We start from the raw sequence: 19092 nt of genomic DNA on the forward strand, positions 1-19092 counted from the left end.
AATCTTCTCCCAGGGTTTTCCTCAGTCCAGGAGGTCTTTAATGGTGCTAGTAAATCGTAATAACATATGAACGACATCCCAGCACGCCCCATTGAGGAAGATCCAGTTGATAACTATGTATGTTTGACTCAAATGTCAAAACAACAAAAGAAAAAATAATAAAAATAAATAAATCCCAACTCAAAAACAAACCAATGGGTGAAGAACACACCATGTTTGAAGAACGGGAAACTTCTTTGCCCCCCGAATCTCGTAGGCGACTTGATGATGCCATTCGTCCGATTGTTCAACAGTTGCTCGGGAGAAAAGGTCGTGCAGGACTTGTGGGACTCCACAAAAATATGCGTCGGCCTTATCTGTTTCAGTTCTTAAGTTTGATTTGGGGAGATTCGTCGGGCCGGAGTTGGTTAGGGTTAGGGGTCAGAGTTTTCAGACATTTGGGGAAAAGGGGGAGGAGGAAGACGACTTGTTCAGTTTTTAAATTTCCCTCTTTTTTAAATAATTGAATGTGATTATGTGGATTTTCATAAGCATGTAGGATGGCTGAGGTGTGCACAGAGACAGGTGTCGCGCATGTACGCCGACACCTGTCCAATGACGTGGGTGGACCATTTCCGTCTTTTCATATACCACAGGTACCAAATTTGATAAAAAGTGAAACTGAGAGGGCAAAAAATAAAGGTCGTAAAGCACAGTGGTGTACAGGGTATTTAACCCTAATTTATATAAGTTAGGGGTTTTAAAAATAAATATAATCTTCTTTTGCCTCGTGTCATAGCCCGATTGACTGAGAAAGATTTCATCATCCCTTCCCACCCACCCACAGCTCGCCACGTGCCCCTTATCCTTTTCTTTCTTTCCTCTATTTCTCTTTCCCACGCGTGATGGACCGCACATCTCTTCCTTTTTCTTTTTCTCTTTTCTTCTTCTAGTTTTCTTCCTCGGGGCTTGTTATTTGCACTACAGGTGCACAACAGGGGCACAACACCCCCTAACATGGGGTGGGCTCCACACACTGGGACCCACCCCATGTGAGGAGGTATTGTGCCCGTACCCCTGTGGTGCAAATAACATTTTCCTTCTTCCTCTCTTTCTCTCCTGATTTCAGCGGCCCCACCCTTTATTTTCTTCTCTTTCTTTTCTCTCTTCTTTCCTTTCTTCCTCCCTTCTCCCGTACTGCCTTCCCCTTTCCTTTCTTTTGTTCGTCGTCCCTTACCCAAGTCAGCTACCAAGAGAGATGATTCGAGAGAGTGACCCGAGAAGGACCCGATCCTTCTGGTGGTCCGGTCGGCGGACGGTCATTGGTGGTCGACGCCGGCAAAGCTGAAGGATCGAATTTCGAAGGAGCAGGGGAGGTGATTTTCGGTGAAGCAAGGATGATTCCGGCGATTTTCGTGGGATTTCATGTAGTTTTGAGAAACCTTCAAGAGGTAATTTCTGGTAACCCATTAGATTTATTCTGGGTTATGAATGATAGATTTTTGACTAAATTTATCTTGGAAATTTGGATCAAATTGGGCCTATTCGGTGGGATGTTTCAGCCATGGATTGTGTGTTTTGTTTGATGGTTTTTGGAGCTTTTCGGTTTCTGATTTAAGATTGGTGTTCCACTGATTTTCAACTGAGTCAAGAATAATTTTGAGGTTATTGTTAAGTTATATTGGGTATTTAGGGATTGATGATTTTTGGTTAATAAAAACCCTGTGTTGGCCGAATGATGTTCTGTTTGGGGTTAATATTGGTGTTATGGCTAAACTGCATTTTGGATTTCCTTGGTTGGACGTGTAGTGTTTTGGCCTTGATTGTGGCGATTTTGGGATTTTAAAATTCTGGGCTTGATAGTTTTGTTGAGTTTTGAAGCTCCCCTGTTTCGGTGATTAAAGGTTGATTTGGGTTGTTTTATGGTTTAATTATTCCTCTGTTTTGGGTTTAATTAGTTGGTGTTAGTTGATGTTTAGTTGGGTTGTATGGGTGTTGTAGATGAGTAGTTGATTCCGAAATTAGAAGTTGAATTTATGGTGGCCGATTAGGTGGTTTTGGGAGACAATTGGTTTGAGGTCATTGTTGTTGATATTGATGAGTATGTAATTTTAGTTATATTGAAATGTTATGGATTGTTGGTTTGATGGTGATTTTATGACTAACAGAGAAGTAGATTTTGATATTTATAGATATGTTGTTAATTATTGGTTTGGGAAAAGTTTAAGTTGAATGAAGTTGTTTGAATGTTAGAAGTATGTTTTGAGGCTTTAATTTAGTAGGGATTTATTTATAGGTTTGTATTGACTTGTGAATATGGCTAAGTGGTTTAGAGTGTTAGTAGGATCACTTGGTTATGTCTATGAGCTATGATTTTTGGAAAGGTTTGGAGACTTTACGACTCACTTGGGGATGCTTTGATTTAACTAAGTTATTGATTGGTGTAATGAGGTTTTGGAAGAGAACATGCTATTTTCATTTATGAAAGGGATTGAGTTCATTTGTCTATAATATTGTATTCGGTTATGGTGATAGATGATAAGGTCTTAGTCTTGGTACTAATTGAGTGATGGGAGACCTGGTAACTAAGTAAAGAGTTTAAGAAATATTAGGTATTAAATATAAGGTTAAAATGTCAATGCCGTAAAATGGTAAATAGTCTAAATAACCTTGTGACAACAAATATAAAATAGTGATATTATGGAAATACCTAAATAGACTCTTAAGTCAATTAGTAATTGGATGACTCAGTATCTAGTTCACCTATCCTGTACACATAGTATTTATGTGTACTATCGGATTAGGGTTAGGTGTCGTATGTGTATATTTATATATGTATATATACGAGTTAAATATATATCGTCTACTTAGCAAGTAAATGACAAGCTATAAAAGGGTTAAAAATAATTATGTGATACAAGAATAATAAATAAGCAAATGAAAATAGTAAATACATCTTTGTATTAATAAACAAAGATCATATGAACCTAAACCTAAATGATAACTTAATAATAGTTTAGGATACTTAACTAGACTTAGACATGGGTAACGCAACGGGTGAGCACGCGGATAGTTTAAGTGTCATATAATGAGTTCCATAGCATAGTCTAACGTTATAAGTGTTTGTAGGAATGTGTCACTATTGGAGACTTTTATTGGCTCTCCAATATTGAGTTCAAGTGACTAAAATTCAATGGGATGTTGGAGTCATGAGTCCTATGCAACCAAGGTGAGTATTCTATTCACTGAGAAACTATTATTTTTATACAATATAGAATTTCAAAATATATATATGTTTTATAAATCTGAACCAACTGTATGTTGAATATATCGGTTTTGGATGCTTTGAGTATTTTCGAGTATGTTGAACTTATCAATGATATTTTGGAGAATTGTATATTGTATATGGAGTGTGGAATGAACTGTGCTGCGATTGAGAATTTTAAATAATGTATTTGGCGCTTGAGAAATTGGTGTTGTAATATGTTTGTGGATTTTGGGCGTGTTATCACAAACTGTTTTGGGAGCATATTTCATTGGTGCATGGTTACACAATCTTGGGGACTTGAATACTTAGAGTCTGAGACTCGGCTAATTGTGTTTGGGACACGGCTAATTGAGTTTGGGACTCGACTATTTGTGTCTGGGACACGGCTATTTGAGTCTGGGACTCGGCAATTTGCGTCTGGGACACGACTTCTTGAGTCAGGGATTCGGTTTCTTGAGCCAGGGGCTCTAGGAACACAACATATGCATACTTGTATCGTGTTGTATTTGTGTGTGTTGTTTTCATGATATATATTGTAGTTTTTATGCTAGACGTATTATTTGCATGATTTAAATGCATTGAGTTTGAAAGTGCGTTGATGATTACATTGCCTAGAGTTAGAGATGCCATTGTCTATGTAATACTGCACGAGTTGTCCTGCAAAGGCAATAAGTGGACGGGGAGTAGGCATGGTGTTATGGGATGCTAATGTTTATGTAAGACTGCTGCGAGTTGTTGTTCTTCAGTTAAGACATGCTTGTATATTGGAGTTTAATTCTAGTACTCACATGATCACACTGACGTTCAAAGGCAATAAGCTTGATGGGAGTTGGCTTAGTGTTGCCTAATTCAGGGAATGTGGATGTCTTGGTACAGCTAAACTAAATGCGATGTTTTTTTGTTTAGACGCACTTGTATACTTGAGATTACTCGCGTACATGTATGACTGAGCCATCGATCAAAAGTAATATGTTATAGATGAGTTGATATGTAGAAGCTTCCAAAGTGGGATGACTGGAACTCCTATATATGTTCACAGTTACATAGTATGCTTTAAATGTTTTCTATTAGTCGGTATTTGTTATATCAGCTATTGAGAGTTTTTCAAACAAGAGTTTATAAGATTTGTAGTTGTTATAGTGCTCGCAAGACTATAAAGGAAAAATTGATTTTTTGCGAAAACTCAATTAGTTTAATATCACTCTCGGTATTATATACTGAGACGGTGTACTCATCATTTCACCTATACGGATGTGGCAAACCCCTACAGTCGTATAGATTATGTTCATTTGGCTACAGGTATTCCGGTCGTAGTTGATGGTGTTGTAGAAGTATACTTGGGATATTATGACTGAAGCTCGCCGCGATGGTCGTAATTGCTAGACCATGAGTGTCTGTTTATAGGTTTTGTTTATGGCTTGTGACGCTTGTGTCACTTATTATTGTATAAGTCATTTCTATTATGTATTTATATTGAGGAAAGACTTATATAGATAGATGTTAAATGGTTCTTGTTATAATTAATTTGTGATAGATATATAAGATGTGATTTCCGCTATTAGGTTTATGTTTTTCGCTGCATAGTGAGATATATATTATACTCTGATTTGCCAGGTACATGTTATGGGCTATGTACCATATGTTGGCTTTGCGACATATTGTCGTGCCATTGTAAAGATTCATTTGTATTTTAAAAGATTATTGTTTATGAAATGTTTTATATATATATATATATATAATTAGTAAGGTGACGGAAAGGGTTGAGAGAAAGCTTAGGGAGCGTTAAGAGGGTGAAAACATATTTTAAGGAGGAGTACGAGCTTGTGGAGAAATTTCAAAATGGCCGTATGACCTTGGGGACTTTAAGGAGCGGTTTACAATTCAAGAAAGAAGCCTTCCTCCTAGATCCAAAGGTTCTCACTAACTCATAAAGGTTAACTTCAAATAAGATGGGTTATTACATTGTTTTAGCTTCTTAACCCAAATGTTGTTTTCAAAAACTAGTGGTCAATAGCATGTAAATGTTTCACAAAAAGAGAAAAAAAAATTAGTTAAAGGGATAATTGCACAATTGGTCCTTGTGGTATGCCATAATTATTTTTCACTTCCTATAGTTTAAAAAATTCATGCAAAGTCCTTGTAGTAAGCAATAATTACAAATCGATTCCTGGCGTCAAATTCCGTTAAAATTTTTGACAGATTCTGTTAAATGCCATGTCAACGTCACGTCAAACCAATAAGAATGGAACACATGGACATCTTAATAATAAAAATATATATATACTTATTTTTTTGAAAAAATTAAAATTAAAAAAAAAAAAAAAAACAAAAACAAAAAAGTAAAGGGTGGCTCAGCCTATGGGGGTGGCCGCCGGGGGTGGCGCGCAGCCACCCCCGGCCACTGGGGAGGTTGTGGCCACCCCTAGGCCATTGGGGGTGGCTAGGCCACCCCTTGCTTTTTTGTTTTTTTTTTTTTCTTTTGAATTCTAATTTTAATTTTTTTATAAAAATAAGTATATTTATTTATTTTTTTAATAATTTTTTTTTATTAAGATGAACATGTGTCGCATTCTTATTGGTTTGACGTGGCATTTAAACAGAATCTGTGAAAAAATTTAACCGAATTTGACGCCAGGAATCGATTTGTAATTATTGTTTACCACAAGGACCTCCCATGAACTTTCTAAACCATAGAGAGTGAAAAATAATTATGGCATACCACTAGGACCAATGGTACAATTATCCTTTAGTTAAACGTGTATTCTCTCATGAGTTTCGTGTGTAAATTCATTTTCCAGAAAAAACATCACTTATAATTCTTGATCTTTCATCACTTTTGAAATAAGGTACTCAAACCTTAAAACGTGTCAATTTAGGGTATCTATCTTTCAATTTTTTTCAATTTCAACATTCCGATAGAAATTTCCATTAAATCCTATCAAAATTTTCAAAATACCTATGTATTTTGTTTTTTTTTTTTTTTTAAAAAAAAAAAATTATAAAATTTTACAAAGATTCAAATAAGAGTATTTTTGCAAATTTCATTAAATTTTGACCAAGTCCTAAATCTTGGTATTTTTTTCCTTTTTTTTTTCTCCTAAAAAATGAGGGGTATTTTGGGAATAGTGGTTAATAGCATGTAAATGTTTCACAAAAAGAGAAAAAAATAAAAATTAGTTAAACGTGTATTCTCTAATGACTTTCGTGTGTAAATTCATTTTCAGGAAAAACTTCACTTATAATTTCTGATCTTTCATCACTTTTGAAATAAGGTACCCAAACTTTAAAACGTATCAATTTAGAGTATTTATCTTTTAGTATATATATATATATTATTTTTTTTTCAATTTCAACCATCCGTTAGAAATTTTTGTTAAATCCTATTTAAATTTCTAAAATACCCACGTAATTTGTTTTTTTAAAAAAAGTAAATAAAAATTTCAAAGATTCAAGCACGAGTATTTTTGCAAATTTCATTAAATTCTGCCCACGTCCTAAATTCGTGTGTGTGTGTGTTTTTTTTTTTTTTTTTTTTTAATTTTTCCTAAAAAAAAATGATGAAAATTTTGGAAATTTTGACAGGATTTAACAGAAAATTGTAACGGATGGTTGAAATTGAAAAAAAATTAAAGATGAATACCTTAAATTGACACTTTTAAAAGTTTTGGTACCTTATTTCGAAAGTGATGAAAGAACATGAGTTATAATTAAGTGAAGTACTTCGTTCATTTTCGAAAGCAAATTCTGCTAATGTGAATTGGATTGGGTTGAGAAAAATAAAAAATAAATTTTGGGTTTATTTAGCCAAACATGAATCCAAAAGAAAAAAACATAATTGAGTTGGATTTAGTGGCTTCCCAAACAAGCCCCAAGCTTACTATTTTGTTAAATCCTATCTAAATTTCGAAAATACCCATGTGTTTTTTTTTTAAAAAAAAAAAAATTATAAAAAAATTTCAAAGATTTAGGTATGAGTATTTTTGCAAATTCTATTAAATTCTGACCAAGTCCTAAATCCTTGCATTTTTTTTTTTTTCTAAAAGATTATGGTATTTTGATAATTTTGACAGGATTTAACAGAAAATTCTAATAGAGGATTGAAATTAAAAAAAAAAAATTAAAAATGAATAACTTATTTTAAAGTTGATACTTTTTAAAGTTTTGGTACTTTATTTTGAAAGTGATGAAAGAACAGGGGCTATAATTAAGTGAATTACTTCGTTCATTTTCAAAAGCAAATTCTGCTAAAGTGAATTGGATTGGGTTGTGAAAAATAAAAAATAAATTTTGGGTTTATTTAGCCAAACATGAATCCAAAAGAAAAAAAAAAAAAAAAAAAAAAAAAAAAAAAAAAAAGCATAATTGAGTTGGATTTAATGGCTTCCCAAACAAGCCCCATGCTTACTAGTGAAACACAAAAATGTAAATCCAAAGAAAATTCAATTAATGCGACACATATACACACCCTCTATCTGCCAACTTTGCTAACATATCGTTTAGAATTTTAATTAAATAATTCATTTTTTTAATAAACTTAAACTTTTGAAATAAATAATAATTTAACATAGTATTAAGACACAGATTTTGAGTTCAATTTTTTTTTCCCCATAATTCACCTCCCAATATTTTAAAAACTGTGGACATATTGAAAGATTATAAGTTTGAATCTAATCTTCATAATTCACCTCCTAATTCAATTTCAAAACGTGTTGAAGGAAGAGTTTGAGTTAAGGTTTTCTTGACTCGGAAATGTTCAACGTCTTGGTCTTTAATTGGGTGCTTGGAATATTGAACATAGAAGCAGCAGAAGTCTCCAACTCGGCAAACACGCAAGTCCATTACTTCTTTTCTCAATAAGAAAATAACCGGAATAGATATATATATATATATATATATATATATATATATATATATATATATATATATCGGTTTCTTGATTAAAAATCTTCCGATTTACAGACTGATCACTGACCAGGAACAAGGAAGATGTGTTTTTCAAGATTACTTTTGTTCATTTGCTTCATTCTCATACATCCTGTTACTCCCACGGTTGCCCTGCATATCTGCAGTAGTGGTGGTAACTACACCAGCAACAGTACCTATGGGGAAAACCTCAAAAGCGTCCTGGGCTCCATGTCTTCCAACACCGAAATTGATTACGGATTTTACAAATTCTCCGCCGGAGAATTCCCTGACAAAGTAAACGCGATTGCACTTTGTAGAGCAGACATTTCACCGGAAGAATGCCGTAGTTGTGTCAACGCGTCCAGTCATGATCTCTTACAGAATTGTCCCAACCAGAAGGAGGCAATCACATGGCCCGATACATGTATGCTACGATACTCAAACAGAGATATATTTGGCGTTATGGAATCTCTGCCTTCATTTATCGTTTACGTTGTCCAAAACGCATCAGACGTAGAAAGGTTCAACCACGCACTAAGAACCTTGTTAGATGGGCTAAGAAGCCGCACTTCATCAGGAAATTCTACTCGCAAGTTTGCTGCGGGGAGAGTGGCTGCCTCTGCCTTCCAAACAATATATGCACTTGCACAGTGCACTCCGGATTTGGAGGAGTTAGAATGCAACAACTGTCTGTTGGCGACAATGGGACTTATTCGTACTGGAATGGTTGGAGGGAGATATGAAACACCCAGCTGTGGTTTACGGTTTGAGATATACGCTTTCTATGACCTTACACTACTAATTGAGACAACATCGCCACCTCCATCGCCAGTGCCACCAGCATCTCCTCCACCGCTACTACCACCTCCACCAACACAAGGTATAGTACTCATGCTTCATGCATAACTTCTTTCATAAAAATAAAATAAAATTATATGCATACATAAATTGACCAAGGAGGCATTGAGTAATTATATATAGGTTGTTTCAACACGTACATATATACTCAGAAACTGTCTATATCTGTATTTTGGGTTGCAATAACTTTTGTAAAATTTGAAGAGTTTAGGGGAGGGATATGTTGAATTCACTTGCCCCAAACAGTTGGGATGAAGAATTTAATCATTTATCTGGGGCGGGTAGGTTTTGGAACGCCTCCCTCTTTTAAGCTATTTGAATTTTTGTGAAATTCATGCCAATCGGTACAATGTGTAATTGACATGTCAAAAAAGTTGATTATATGTAAACAATATTTCTCATCCTATATACCCCTTTAAAACCATAACAATTTTTGGCTGATAGGGAGTTTTTGTTTTACCCCTCTTTATCTACGTCTGGTGCACAAATTGATAGATTCCAAAAGTACTTCTAATTGTGATTACATTTCTCAGTATCGATTGTTAATGCATATTCCAAATTTGGAATGTATTAACAAAAGTAGAGTTTTGGTGTTTGCAGGAAAGAAAAGTAACTCGTCTCCATCTGCAATTGTTATAGTCGTGCCTACTGTTGTTTCTGCTGTACTAATCATCTGCATCGGCGCTTGCTACTTCTGTTTAAGAGTGAGGAAGGCAGGGAAGAAAGTTGAAAGTAAGTCAGAAATTGATTTATCTTTCGTTGTCTATAACAGATTTTAGACAATTTGCAGTTAGTGATGTACCTGCTCCTTTAAGTACTAATTAAGCACCAATGCTCAAATTAATGACAAAGTCAATGTTCAAATTATGACATCAATTTTGACATCACATCGAATCAATACTACTTGTTTCAAAAGTTCAAGTTGATGGAAAATGATAAATTTAATAATTTAATAATTCTACATAAAACATGACATATTTGGAGATTGTTATAAAATAAAAAGAAATGCTACTTTGTGTTATCTTATCCTTTCTTACATCATCCTCCCTAATGTGGCATTGTCAATTTACTATTTGATTTTTTTTTTTTTTAAAAAAAAAAAAAAAAAAATTTAAGATTGATCTAAAGATGAATTGGCAATGTCACGTCAACAAAAAATGATAGAAGAAAGAACCAGATAAGGATGTATAGCACATTTCTAAAACAAAATCTAGCTGACATTGGTTGTTAAATCAATAATTCTAGACGTTAAGGTAGCTAGCTGAAAGATGAGTGTTCTAGATAACTTTGATCTGTTCAAGTATTAATTAAATAAAAAAATTCACCTCTTTTTAACCGTTTAAAGTTTTGAGATAATTGATGATTTATCATGATATTAGAACGTGGGTAATGCGTTGGAATCTTGACTCTCATAGTTTTGCGCTCATTTCAATTAGAATATTCAACATGAATCCCACACGTTAAGTTTTTTGGATAATTGGTGATTTAAAAACTTCTAAAAAAAAAATCAAACAATATTACATCAGAAGACAACTATTGTTCTGTTTAGAGTATGGGAACATTGGCTTTCGGTGATGATCAATTATGTAGAACCCCTTGTTTTAATATGCACATAATATCATTTGCCTTAGTCTTCTTTAGGCAATGCATTACTCTAATTCATGTTTATTGACTTGTTTCGATTAGGAGAAGCCGAGGATGAAATTAGTAGCTATAGTGATGAATCGCTGCAATTTGACTTTGGCATAATTAAAGTTGCTACAGAGAACTTTTCAAATGCAAATAAACTTGGACAAGGTGGATTTGGCGCTGTTTACAAGGTGAATTAGAAAAGTATATCATTTTTTGTTGGTCATAATATTTTTATTTTTCAGGGTAGACTCTCAAATGGACAAGAAATAGCTGTAAATAGGCTGCTCAAACCTTCTTGCCAAGAAAATCTTGAATTTAAGAATGAAGTTGAGTTAATCGCTAGGCTTCAACATCGGAATTTGGTAAGGCTCATAGGATTTTGCTTGGAAGGAAATGAAAGGCTTCTAGTCTATGAGTTTATGCCTAATTCAAGCCTCGACAAATTCATATTTGGTATGGTTGCACTTCTATCTACTTAAATGTTAGAATCTATTCATGATAGTTTTATAATTGAAATGCCTAGTCCTCCACATATATTGGTTTAACAGATCGAATCATATGCTTGAATGAATATGTAGATCCAATCAAGCGTGCAGTTTTGGATTGGGAAAGACGCTATAAAATTATAGGAGGCATTGCTCGAGGAATTCTTTACCTTCACGAAGATTTTCAACTTCGCATTATTCATTGCGATTTAAAAGCTGGAAATATTTTATTAGATGCAGATATGAATCCTAAAATTTCAGATTTTGGCACAGCGAAATTGTTTGTGCTAGATCAAAGTCAAGGCAATACGAGAAAAGTTATGGGGACCTGGTAAGTATATCCATGTAGGTTTAGAGCAAATAATCATAAATAACATGCTATGTAACACTAATATTTACTTTGTGTCATAACAATGTGGAAACGATTGAATCTTTCTCCCATAAATAAGATGAAATTAAAGAAATTTTCAAATATAAATATGAAAAAGGTATATTATCATTCAATCTAAACTGATATTGTTGATGTTTATATGTAGTGGATATATGCCCCCAGAATATGTAATACACGGATGCTTTTCAGTAAAATCCGATGTGTTTAGTTTTGGTGTTTTAGTTTTGGAGATAGTGAGTGGGACAAAAATCAGTTCTTTCCGAAAGGGAGAGAGTCAAGAAGGCCTTCTTAGCTATGTAAGTATAATTATTTGTGTATATTTCTTTTTTGCCTCAAAAGTGGCACATGATATTGAGAAAATAAACTAATGTTCTCTATGATATTGTCTACCCACGTAATTATCTATTTTGTAGGCATAGAAAAATTGGAGGGAAGGGACAGCTTTAAATCTCATAGATCCCACAATGAGGGCCAATTCAACAACAGAAATATTGAGATGCATCCACATTGGGTTACTATGTGTTCAAGATAATGTAGCTAACAGACCAACAATGGCTTCGGTCCTTCTTATGCTTAATGACGACTCTATCACTCTTTCAGTACCAAAACAACCTGCATTTTTTATGGGCAAAAGCACTGTATCAGACATGTCGTCTTGAAGGGAGCAAAATATTAGCCCGATGCGGTTAGATCAATCTAGAAGAAGATTTGTTGAAGCCTCGGCAAATGAGGCTTTAATTACTGAGCTATATCATCACTAAAATATGCCAAGAGTTATCCATTTAAGAAGATAAAATATATTGTTATTAATGATATATTGAGTTATTTCTTTCATTCAATTTCAATTTCATGACAATGGTGGTTCATTTTGTTATGGAAAATATGTTAAGATCGACATGATTAAACTAAAAGCCCTCTAGTTACATGTTCTAGGGTCAAATGTTAAATCCTAACGAATTCATGTAAAATGATTAAATACTTTCATTTTTTTTTTCCATTTAATAATAAAACAAATGGGCTAACCCATTGGTCCAACCTGCGGCCAGGTCCTCTAACCCATGCTAGGTCACAAGGTGACCTATAGTGCCATAGTGGGGTCACGCCTGTGACCCACAACGAGGTTTGGTGGTGACCTAGCTGTGGGTTTGCTGTGACCCATGTTGGGTCGAGGCTTGACCCACTCTAGATAGCAATTTTAAAAAAAAAAAAATTGAAATTTTACAAAAGTGTCAAGGGCATAAAGGTTATTTTATCCCTTTTGTCATCTGATTTAACATCAAACCCTAATGGAGAGAGAAACATTGTATCAAATTAGAAGTTCGATGGATGAAATTGAGAATTCTTAAACTTTGAGAGTAGTTTCAAATCAAGTGAAAGTTCATGAAAGTTTTGTGAAGTTTCTCCTAACAGAATTCTCTCGGATATTGGCTCTCGTCATTTAAATAAAATCCTACCAGTATGAAAAAACTGGAGAGAGCTAGGGGGCTGCCGCTGCTTCAAAATATTTAGAAATCTCGTACATTGAGGCCTAGCTCAACGTACAACTGAAACAATCAGATGCATCCACAGTGGGTACAAGGTCTCTCCTCCCATCTACATCGACCTCCACCTCATCATCTCCTACCCCTTCTTCCTCTCCCAAATCTCCCAAACCTTAATCGATCTCCTCCCTCCCCGCCTCCACCTGCTACGACGTCGTCTGCGGCGTCCCCTACACCGCCCTCCCCATCACTACGTGCGTCTCCGTTTCCCACAATACCTCCATGCTCATGTGCCGCAAGGAGGTCAAGGACTACGAAACTTCCAAATCCATCGAGGGCACTTTCGTCAAAGATCAGACCTGCCTGATCATCGAAAATTTGTCTGAGAATGGGATTTTTAGCTACTAGCTTGTTGTATATTTACTTGAATGAACAAAAAGAAGAAGAAAAGAGGAAGCCAGGAAGGCATCTTTGCTTGATTATCTTTCTGGCTTCTAGGTGTGGTTCGAGTTGTTCGATCTTTCTAGAACAGTTGGTGCGAACTTGTTAATAAAAAAAAATAAAGAAAGAATATAAAGTTAATAATAGATAATCGAATGCATATATAGTGCTTTTTAAAACTTATTAGTTAAACTAAATAAAGCGAGTTTTAATTAATTATTTTAGATATACATAACCTGATGGGAATACTCTAAACGGTACTTTTCACTTTTCAGAGTCGAGCAACTATGAAAATTGGAGGCACAAGTGACGGAAAAGGAAACGGCTAATTGGCTCAATCTTGCATTATCACGTGGAATAAAAAAAAATTTGTTTGACCTTGAAGATGGTCGGAGTTTTGGGTCCTGATCTTGGACATATCCTCTAATCCATTCTCATTAATTTATTTGTGCAGCACAAGTATGCTATGGGACAAAGTTTTCCTCCTACGTACGTGAGTTGGGAATTTTTTTTTTTTTTTTCTTTTCTAATTCAATATATTAAATGTAATGTATATTTTGAATATTTGTTAGTTTAGGGCATTTTTATTGGGCTAGCCAAAGGTTAGAAAAAATGGTCAAAAAAGTAGTATCATCTAGCTTGCCATTTTAGCTAAAAGAAAAATAAATCTGCTTAGTTGCTAGGTGCTCTGTGCTCAGCAAATTTACAACTCAACAAATGTATAAATAAACTAATAAAAAAACAATTTGATTCTATTTTGTCTTCGAGAATAGTGAAATTTGATAAAGAAATAATATTTTAAATATAATAACATAACTAAATGAGAGAGTAAAATGTAGGTGTTTTAATAAAAGGGGTAGCTAAAATAAAAAATGTGATTATTAGAATAAAATTTGATGAGCTAGATGTGAATGTAGGACTGATAATTTTTTATACGAATCAAGAACCTAACACGATATTAAAGGGTTAGGGCTTGGCATAAACAAGTTCGTGTAATAAACGGGTCGACCCGCTTGACTTGTTTATGAAATTATATATATATTTTATATAAAAAATACAAGTTGAAACGGGTCAAAACGAATTAGGTTATACCAAACAGGTCAAACATGCCCAACAGGGAGACCCATTTAATAGGCTGGTCAAACTGGTTGGGGTAGGTCGCGCTTGAGTTGGAGGGTGCGGGCTGTGTTCGGATTGATTTTTAATTGGTTGGTAGGTCAAGTGGGTCGCTCCGAACCCTACCTATCAACCCGAATTGCCAGTCTTGTATGAATGCTTTGATTTTTAATAGACTAGAAACTTTACCCTTTAAAGTGAGGTACATATAACCACTACAAAAATTTTAAAAAAAAAAAAAAAAAAAAAAAAAAAAAAAAAAAAAAAAAAATCAATGCAATAAGTACAGCGTTATTAATTTACTTACTTGGTCACAATGTTTATTTGTTGTGATTGAATAGTAGCTTCCCAGCGGTTGCTTTCCTATTTCCAATAAAGGGTCAGGCCTCTCATAGAATCTTTGTTAATCTACATTTTTATTTAGATAATTTTAAAATGTCTTGGTCGCTTCTAACTTCCTCCATTGTCTCTATGCCAGTCATTGACAAAGCAACAGCAATTTCAAGAACACCTCTTTCCACTATTTCTCCTTCTCTCTTGGTGTGCGACTCTTTTGTATCCCCTTTTCTCCTTTTGGATCAGTCTGAAAAGCTTCTTCATCTTTTACAAACCTTTTCAAGTTGCATGAACGTTTGATTTGAGGTGGGCTTTCACAGTTTTTTATATGAACAATATGGAAGGGTGCTGTGATCTTGAAGTGGATGTAAATGGCGAAGAAACTTTCATGGTGCACAAGGTAACACCCTGCTTCTTCTTTTTTGCCGTTCATGTCTGTTAAAAGTTGACTACTTTTAGTACTGATGAGCATGTCAGTTACCTTCTTCAGCTCTTAAAGCAAAGATTTTCTTGGTTCTAAGTATAAGTTGGTGATTGACTTCAGCATGTTCTATTCATTAATGCCACTCACAATATGTTGTCAATAGTTACAGAAAATTTTGCTAATCTTGGTTGATGAAATTGAAAGCTTCTGTCGTGTCTGTAGCCACTCAATCTCTAAGATGTCAAGGGGGTTGAGTCTTGTGAACGAGTTTTCTTGTTTGGTTCATTAATCAAAGAATATGTTAGTATGAATCTCTTGTTTTCATTTCTTTAACGATCTTCTTATCTTCTTTCTTGCATTAACCATCTGGCTTTCTGATCTGTCTCAATATTTGCAGAAAATTCTTGTATCCTTCTCAGGTTTATTTAGCAAATTAATTGGTAATTCGAGAAGCACAAGGAAACTGAAAGTGATATTCAAAGACTTTCCAGGAGGCGCAGAGGGTTTCGAGCTCGTGGCAAGGTTTTGCTACAATAATGGCCGAACAGCAATAATCCACTCAAACATTCTTCTACTAAACTGTGCTGCTAATTTCTTGGGGATGGAAAGTAATGCTTCGAGTCAACCCAATTTAATAGAACAAACAGAGAAATCTCTTGAAGGGAGCATCTTTTGGACTTGGTCTGAGCTCCTAGAAGCATTGAAACAGTGCCAAGATTTACTTCCCGCCACAAAATCTTCAGTCATGCTTCAGAATATCTTGGATTGTCTTATAGGACGGCTTGCTTTGCCTAGTGTTGTTGCAAGCCCATTTGCATGTTCCTCAGACAATTCTAGCTGCAAATTTTCCTGTGATACAATAAGCACCGACAGCCAGCTGAAAAACAACTCTTCTCAACTGCCTTGGTGGTTTGAAGATTTTTTGTTCTTGAACGTTGATATGATTGACAAGGTAATTAAGACAATGGTCTCCCAGAAATTCGACCAAGCTATAAATTCCAAGTTCCTCTTCTATTACCACAAATCAAGATGTCTTGGTGCAGCCCCAGCTGAGAAGCACAAAACCACAAAGGTTGTAGTCACTCTGCTTTGTTTGCTTGATAGGAGTTCTCTTTGTTGCAAGGGCTTGTTTGAAATTTATCGAGTGGCTTTGGGCTCGAAAATAAGCAAATTTTACAAAAACAAGATAGAGAGTTTGATGGGTTCGCAGCTGGATCAAGCAACAATTGATTATCTGCTTGCTCCATCTCCACATGGGAGGGACTATTCGTATGATGTTAATTTGGTTTTGAGGCTTGTACAAGCATTTCTCATTGAATGCAGCTGTTTGTCATCGACAACTCGATTAAAGAAGGTTGCCAATTTGATGGATTTGTACCTTGGGGAAGTGGCCCCGGATTCCCATCTGAAACCTTCCAAGTTTATGGCTTTATTATTAGTGTTGCCAGATTATGCTAGAGAATCAGATGATCATATCTACAAAGCCATGGACTTGTTTCTAGAGGTATGCTGCATTTTTGCAATGTTTCATTATCTAGAGATAAAATCAGGGCTTCTTCCCTGCTTACAAGAAATGCAATCAAAGACACGCAACAAATAATTTCTGTTACTTATCTCAAATTTTCAGCACTCAAAAGTCAAGTTTCTGAGTTTGTTCAGCCCTTTTGAAAATATAGACTAAAGTGGCATGATAATAACTAACTTTAATATTCCTAGTGGAAAATGTGGTGTAATCTGTGTTTTTTTTTTTTTTTTTTTTTTTTTTGAGAACTTCAATGCTTGTACTGACTTTAGGTTTGCACAGGTTCATGCAGGGTTGTGTGAAGAAGAAAGGGCAAGTATCTGTTGTGCACTCAACCATGAGAAGCTCTCACCAGAAGCTTTGAAAGATCTATCTCGGAACTCAAAGTTTCCTTCAGAAACAGTGGAAAGAGCCCTTATAACAGAACAATCCAAGATCAAAAGATTACTGCACGAAAATTTAAGTAAGGAAAAGGATGCTGAGCAAATCCTTCTTTATAATAAAAAGCTCCATCTTTCAAGTGATACTGAGAAGCTTAGAGCAGATTTGCAAGGAATGCATTGGAAGGTGATGGAATTGGAGAAGGTTCGTGGGACAATGCAGACACATATGAAGAACATGATGAGATCAAGACTACCTATCCTAAGCAATGCTAGATCCTTACCAAAACTCTGTTCATGACAAAAAAAAAAGTTGGAAATTTGCTTCCCAATTTTGTGTGTAAATTTTATAATACATCATGGTCTGTTTATATTGTTTTATGTCTTCAAAAGATACAAAAACAACTTATTTCGTGCACAGTCCCTAATCAAAAGGCCAACTAGCTTGCCCGTTCTCAGCTCTAAACGAGCCTTAATTAACACTTAATTACTACCTGCACTCACTCTGAAATTGTGATAATAAAAAATGAGTTTACATAACTCAATAAGCAGCAAATCCAGGACCTATGTTTTAAAGAGAGAGAGAGAGAGAGATCAAAGGGGGAGAAGGGAGAGAGAGATTTGAAGGGCATAATCATAATCATAATCATAATCTAAGTAGAGTTTGATTTAGGGGTTTTGAAACATTTGGTTTGAAAAAATAACGATTTTTTAATTAAATGATTAAATTTTTCATTTATTATTAGCTTAAGAGTTAGTTTAGATTTACGATTTCAAAACATGCGATTTGAAAGCATAATTAAGCGTTTATAGTAAAATTACAATACATTTTTACCATTTGGTTTAAAATTTTACTTTTAGTACGTGAAATTGTGAGGTGAAAACGCCTGCTTGTTGTCCTCCTCCTCCTCCAATTGAGTGACAATAATTTGAAACCATAATGAAGTACTAATGGAGACAATGTGGGCATCTATGTCGTTCCCTAGACCGAGCATCATGAATGGGGGCATTAAATATGAATGGATGTTTCTAAAGAATATTCACACCAATTTCCTAGTCTACCGCCGACTGCGTCAGCGACCAACGCGGCAAAGTGCACGCGCATTGTGGGTGGGGCTCGCTAACACCAACGTTAATATGAGAACCCCGGACCAATACGCACAGCTTAACGGAGTTTCAAAAACCAAAGCTTTTTGTCATCCCGGCCTATTTGTTCTTATAAAACCAAGGTGAACAAAATTGTCATGTCCTCGTATTGTGATGAAAGACTTAAATGCAACATGATTTACGAGGACTAGGTTTTTTTTTTTGGGGGGGCGTGCACTTGAAATCTGATAAGGGAAAACAATTCATGTTCTGTGTTGAATCGTTCAAAACTTGCTCGGGGAAGGAGATAGTCAATGGCCAAATGATTTAACTTAGTGGAAATAAAAAAGGCAGGTGTGACTATTAATTATAGTTTGAGCAGCAGGGAGTCATGGACCAACATCCTTGTTAGTTGTTATCACCACTTTTCTAAGAGTGAAACACGATATTGATAAAAGTGTTTGTTTAGTCTTCCAAAATTTATTGGAAGCAGAGAGCATTAAGTGGATTGACAAAGTTAAGAAACCCTTTGAAAGGAAATTTTTTCCACCGTTTGTCTGCAACTGCAATTAGGCCCTAAGCCCATGATGAGGCACTCAACCTCGAAATGGTCGGACTCCATTGTCAAAATGTGTGGTCTCCATGTAACTTGGAAAACGGTTTCGTCTCCTTTTCCAAGGGTTTTGGCTGCAAAAAGCTAAAATTGTGTGTATCAATTATTTATGCTTGTAGGTTGTAACTCGCAGTAAAAGTAAAATTACATTCGTTTGACAAAAAAAATTAAAAAT

General features: G+C 35.0%; 1 protein-coding gene and 1 pseudogene across 1 annotated transcript; both read left to right on the top strand.

The window, feature by feature from the left end:
• Nucleotides 1–8233: 8233 nt before the first annotated feature.
• LOC133869319 (cysteine-rich receptor-like protein kinase 10) lies at nt 8234–12276 on the top strand (annotated as a pseudogene).
• Nucleotides 12277–15044: 2768 nt separating this feature from the next.
• Nucleotides 15045–17519, top strand: LOC133869324 (BTB/POZ domain-containing protein At3g22104-like). Its single transcript, XM_062306297.1, has 3 exons — nt 15045–15292; nt 15714–16820; nt 17121–17519. The coding sequence occupies exons 1-3, from the start codon at nt 15221–15223 to the stop codon at nt 17517–17519; spliced, it is 1578 nt and encodes a 525-aa protein (XP_062162281.1). The 5' UTR covers nt 15045–15220.
• Nucleotides 17520–19092: the final 1573 nt, after the last annotated feature.

This window comes from Alnus glutinosa, chromosome 5 (genome assembly GCF_958979055.1).
Source record: "Alnus glutinosa chromosome 5, dhAlnGlut1.1, whole genome shotgun sequence".
Taxonomy (NCBI): domain Eukaryota; kingdom Viridiplantae; phylum Streptophyta; class Magnoliopsida; order Fagales; family Betulaceae; genus Alnus; species Alnus glutinosa.

Excerpts from the sequence above, each read along its gene's own strand:
- LOC133869324 (XM_062306297.1), top strand. The coding sequence starts at position 15,221 with ATGAACAATATGGAAGGGTGCTGTGATCTTGAAGTGGATGTAAATGGC. Across the intron at positions 15,293-15,713 it reads AAACTTTCATGGTGCACAAG|AAAATTCTTGTATCCTTCTC; the intron begins GTAACACCCTGC and ends CAATATTTGCAG. Across the intron at positions 16,821-17,120 it reads CCATGGACTTGTTTCTAGAG|GTTCATGCAGGGTTGTGTGA; the intron begins GTATGCTGCATT and ends AGGTTTGCACAG.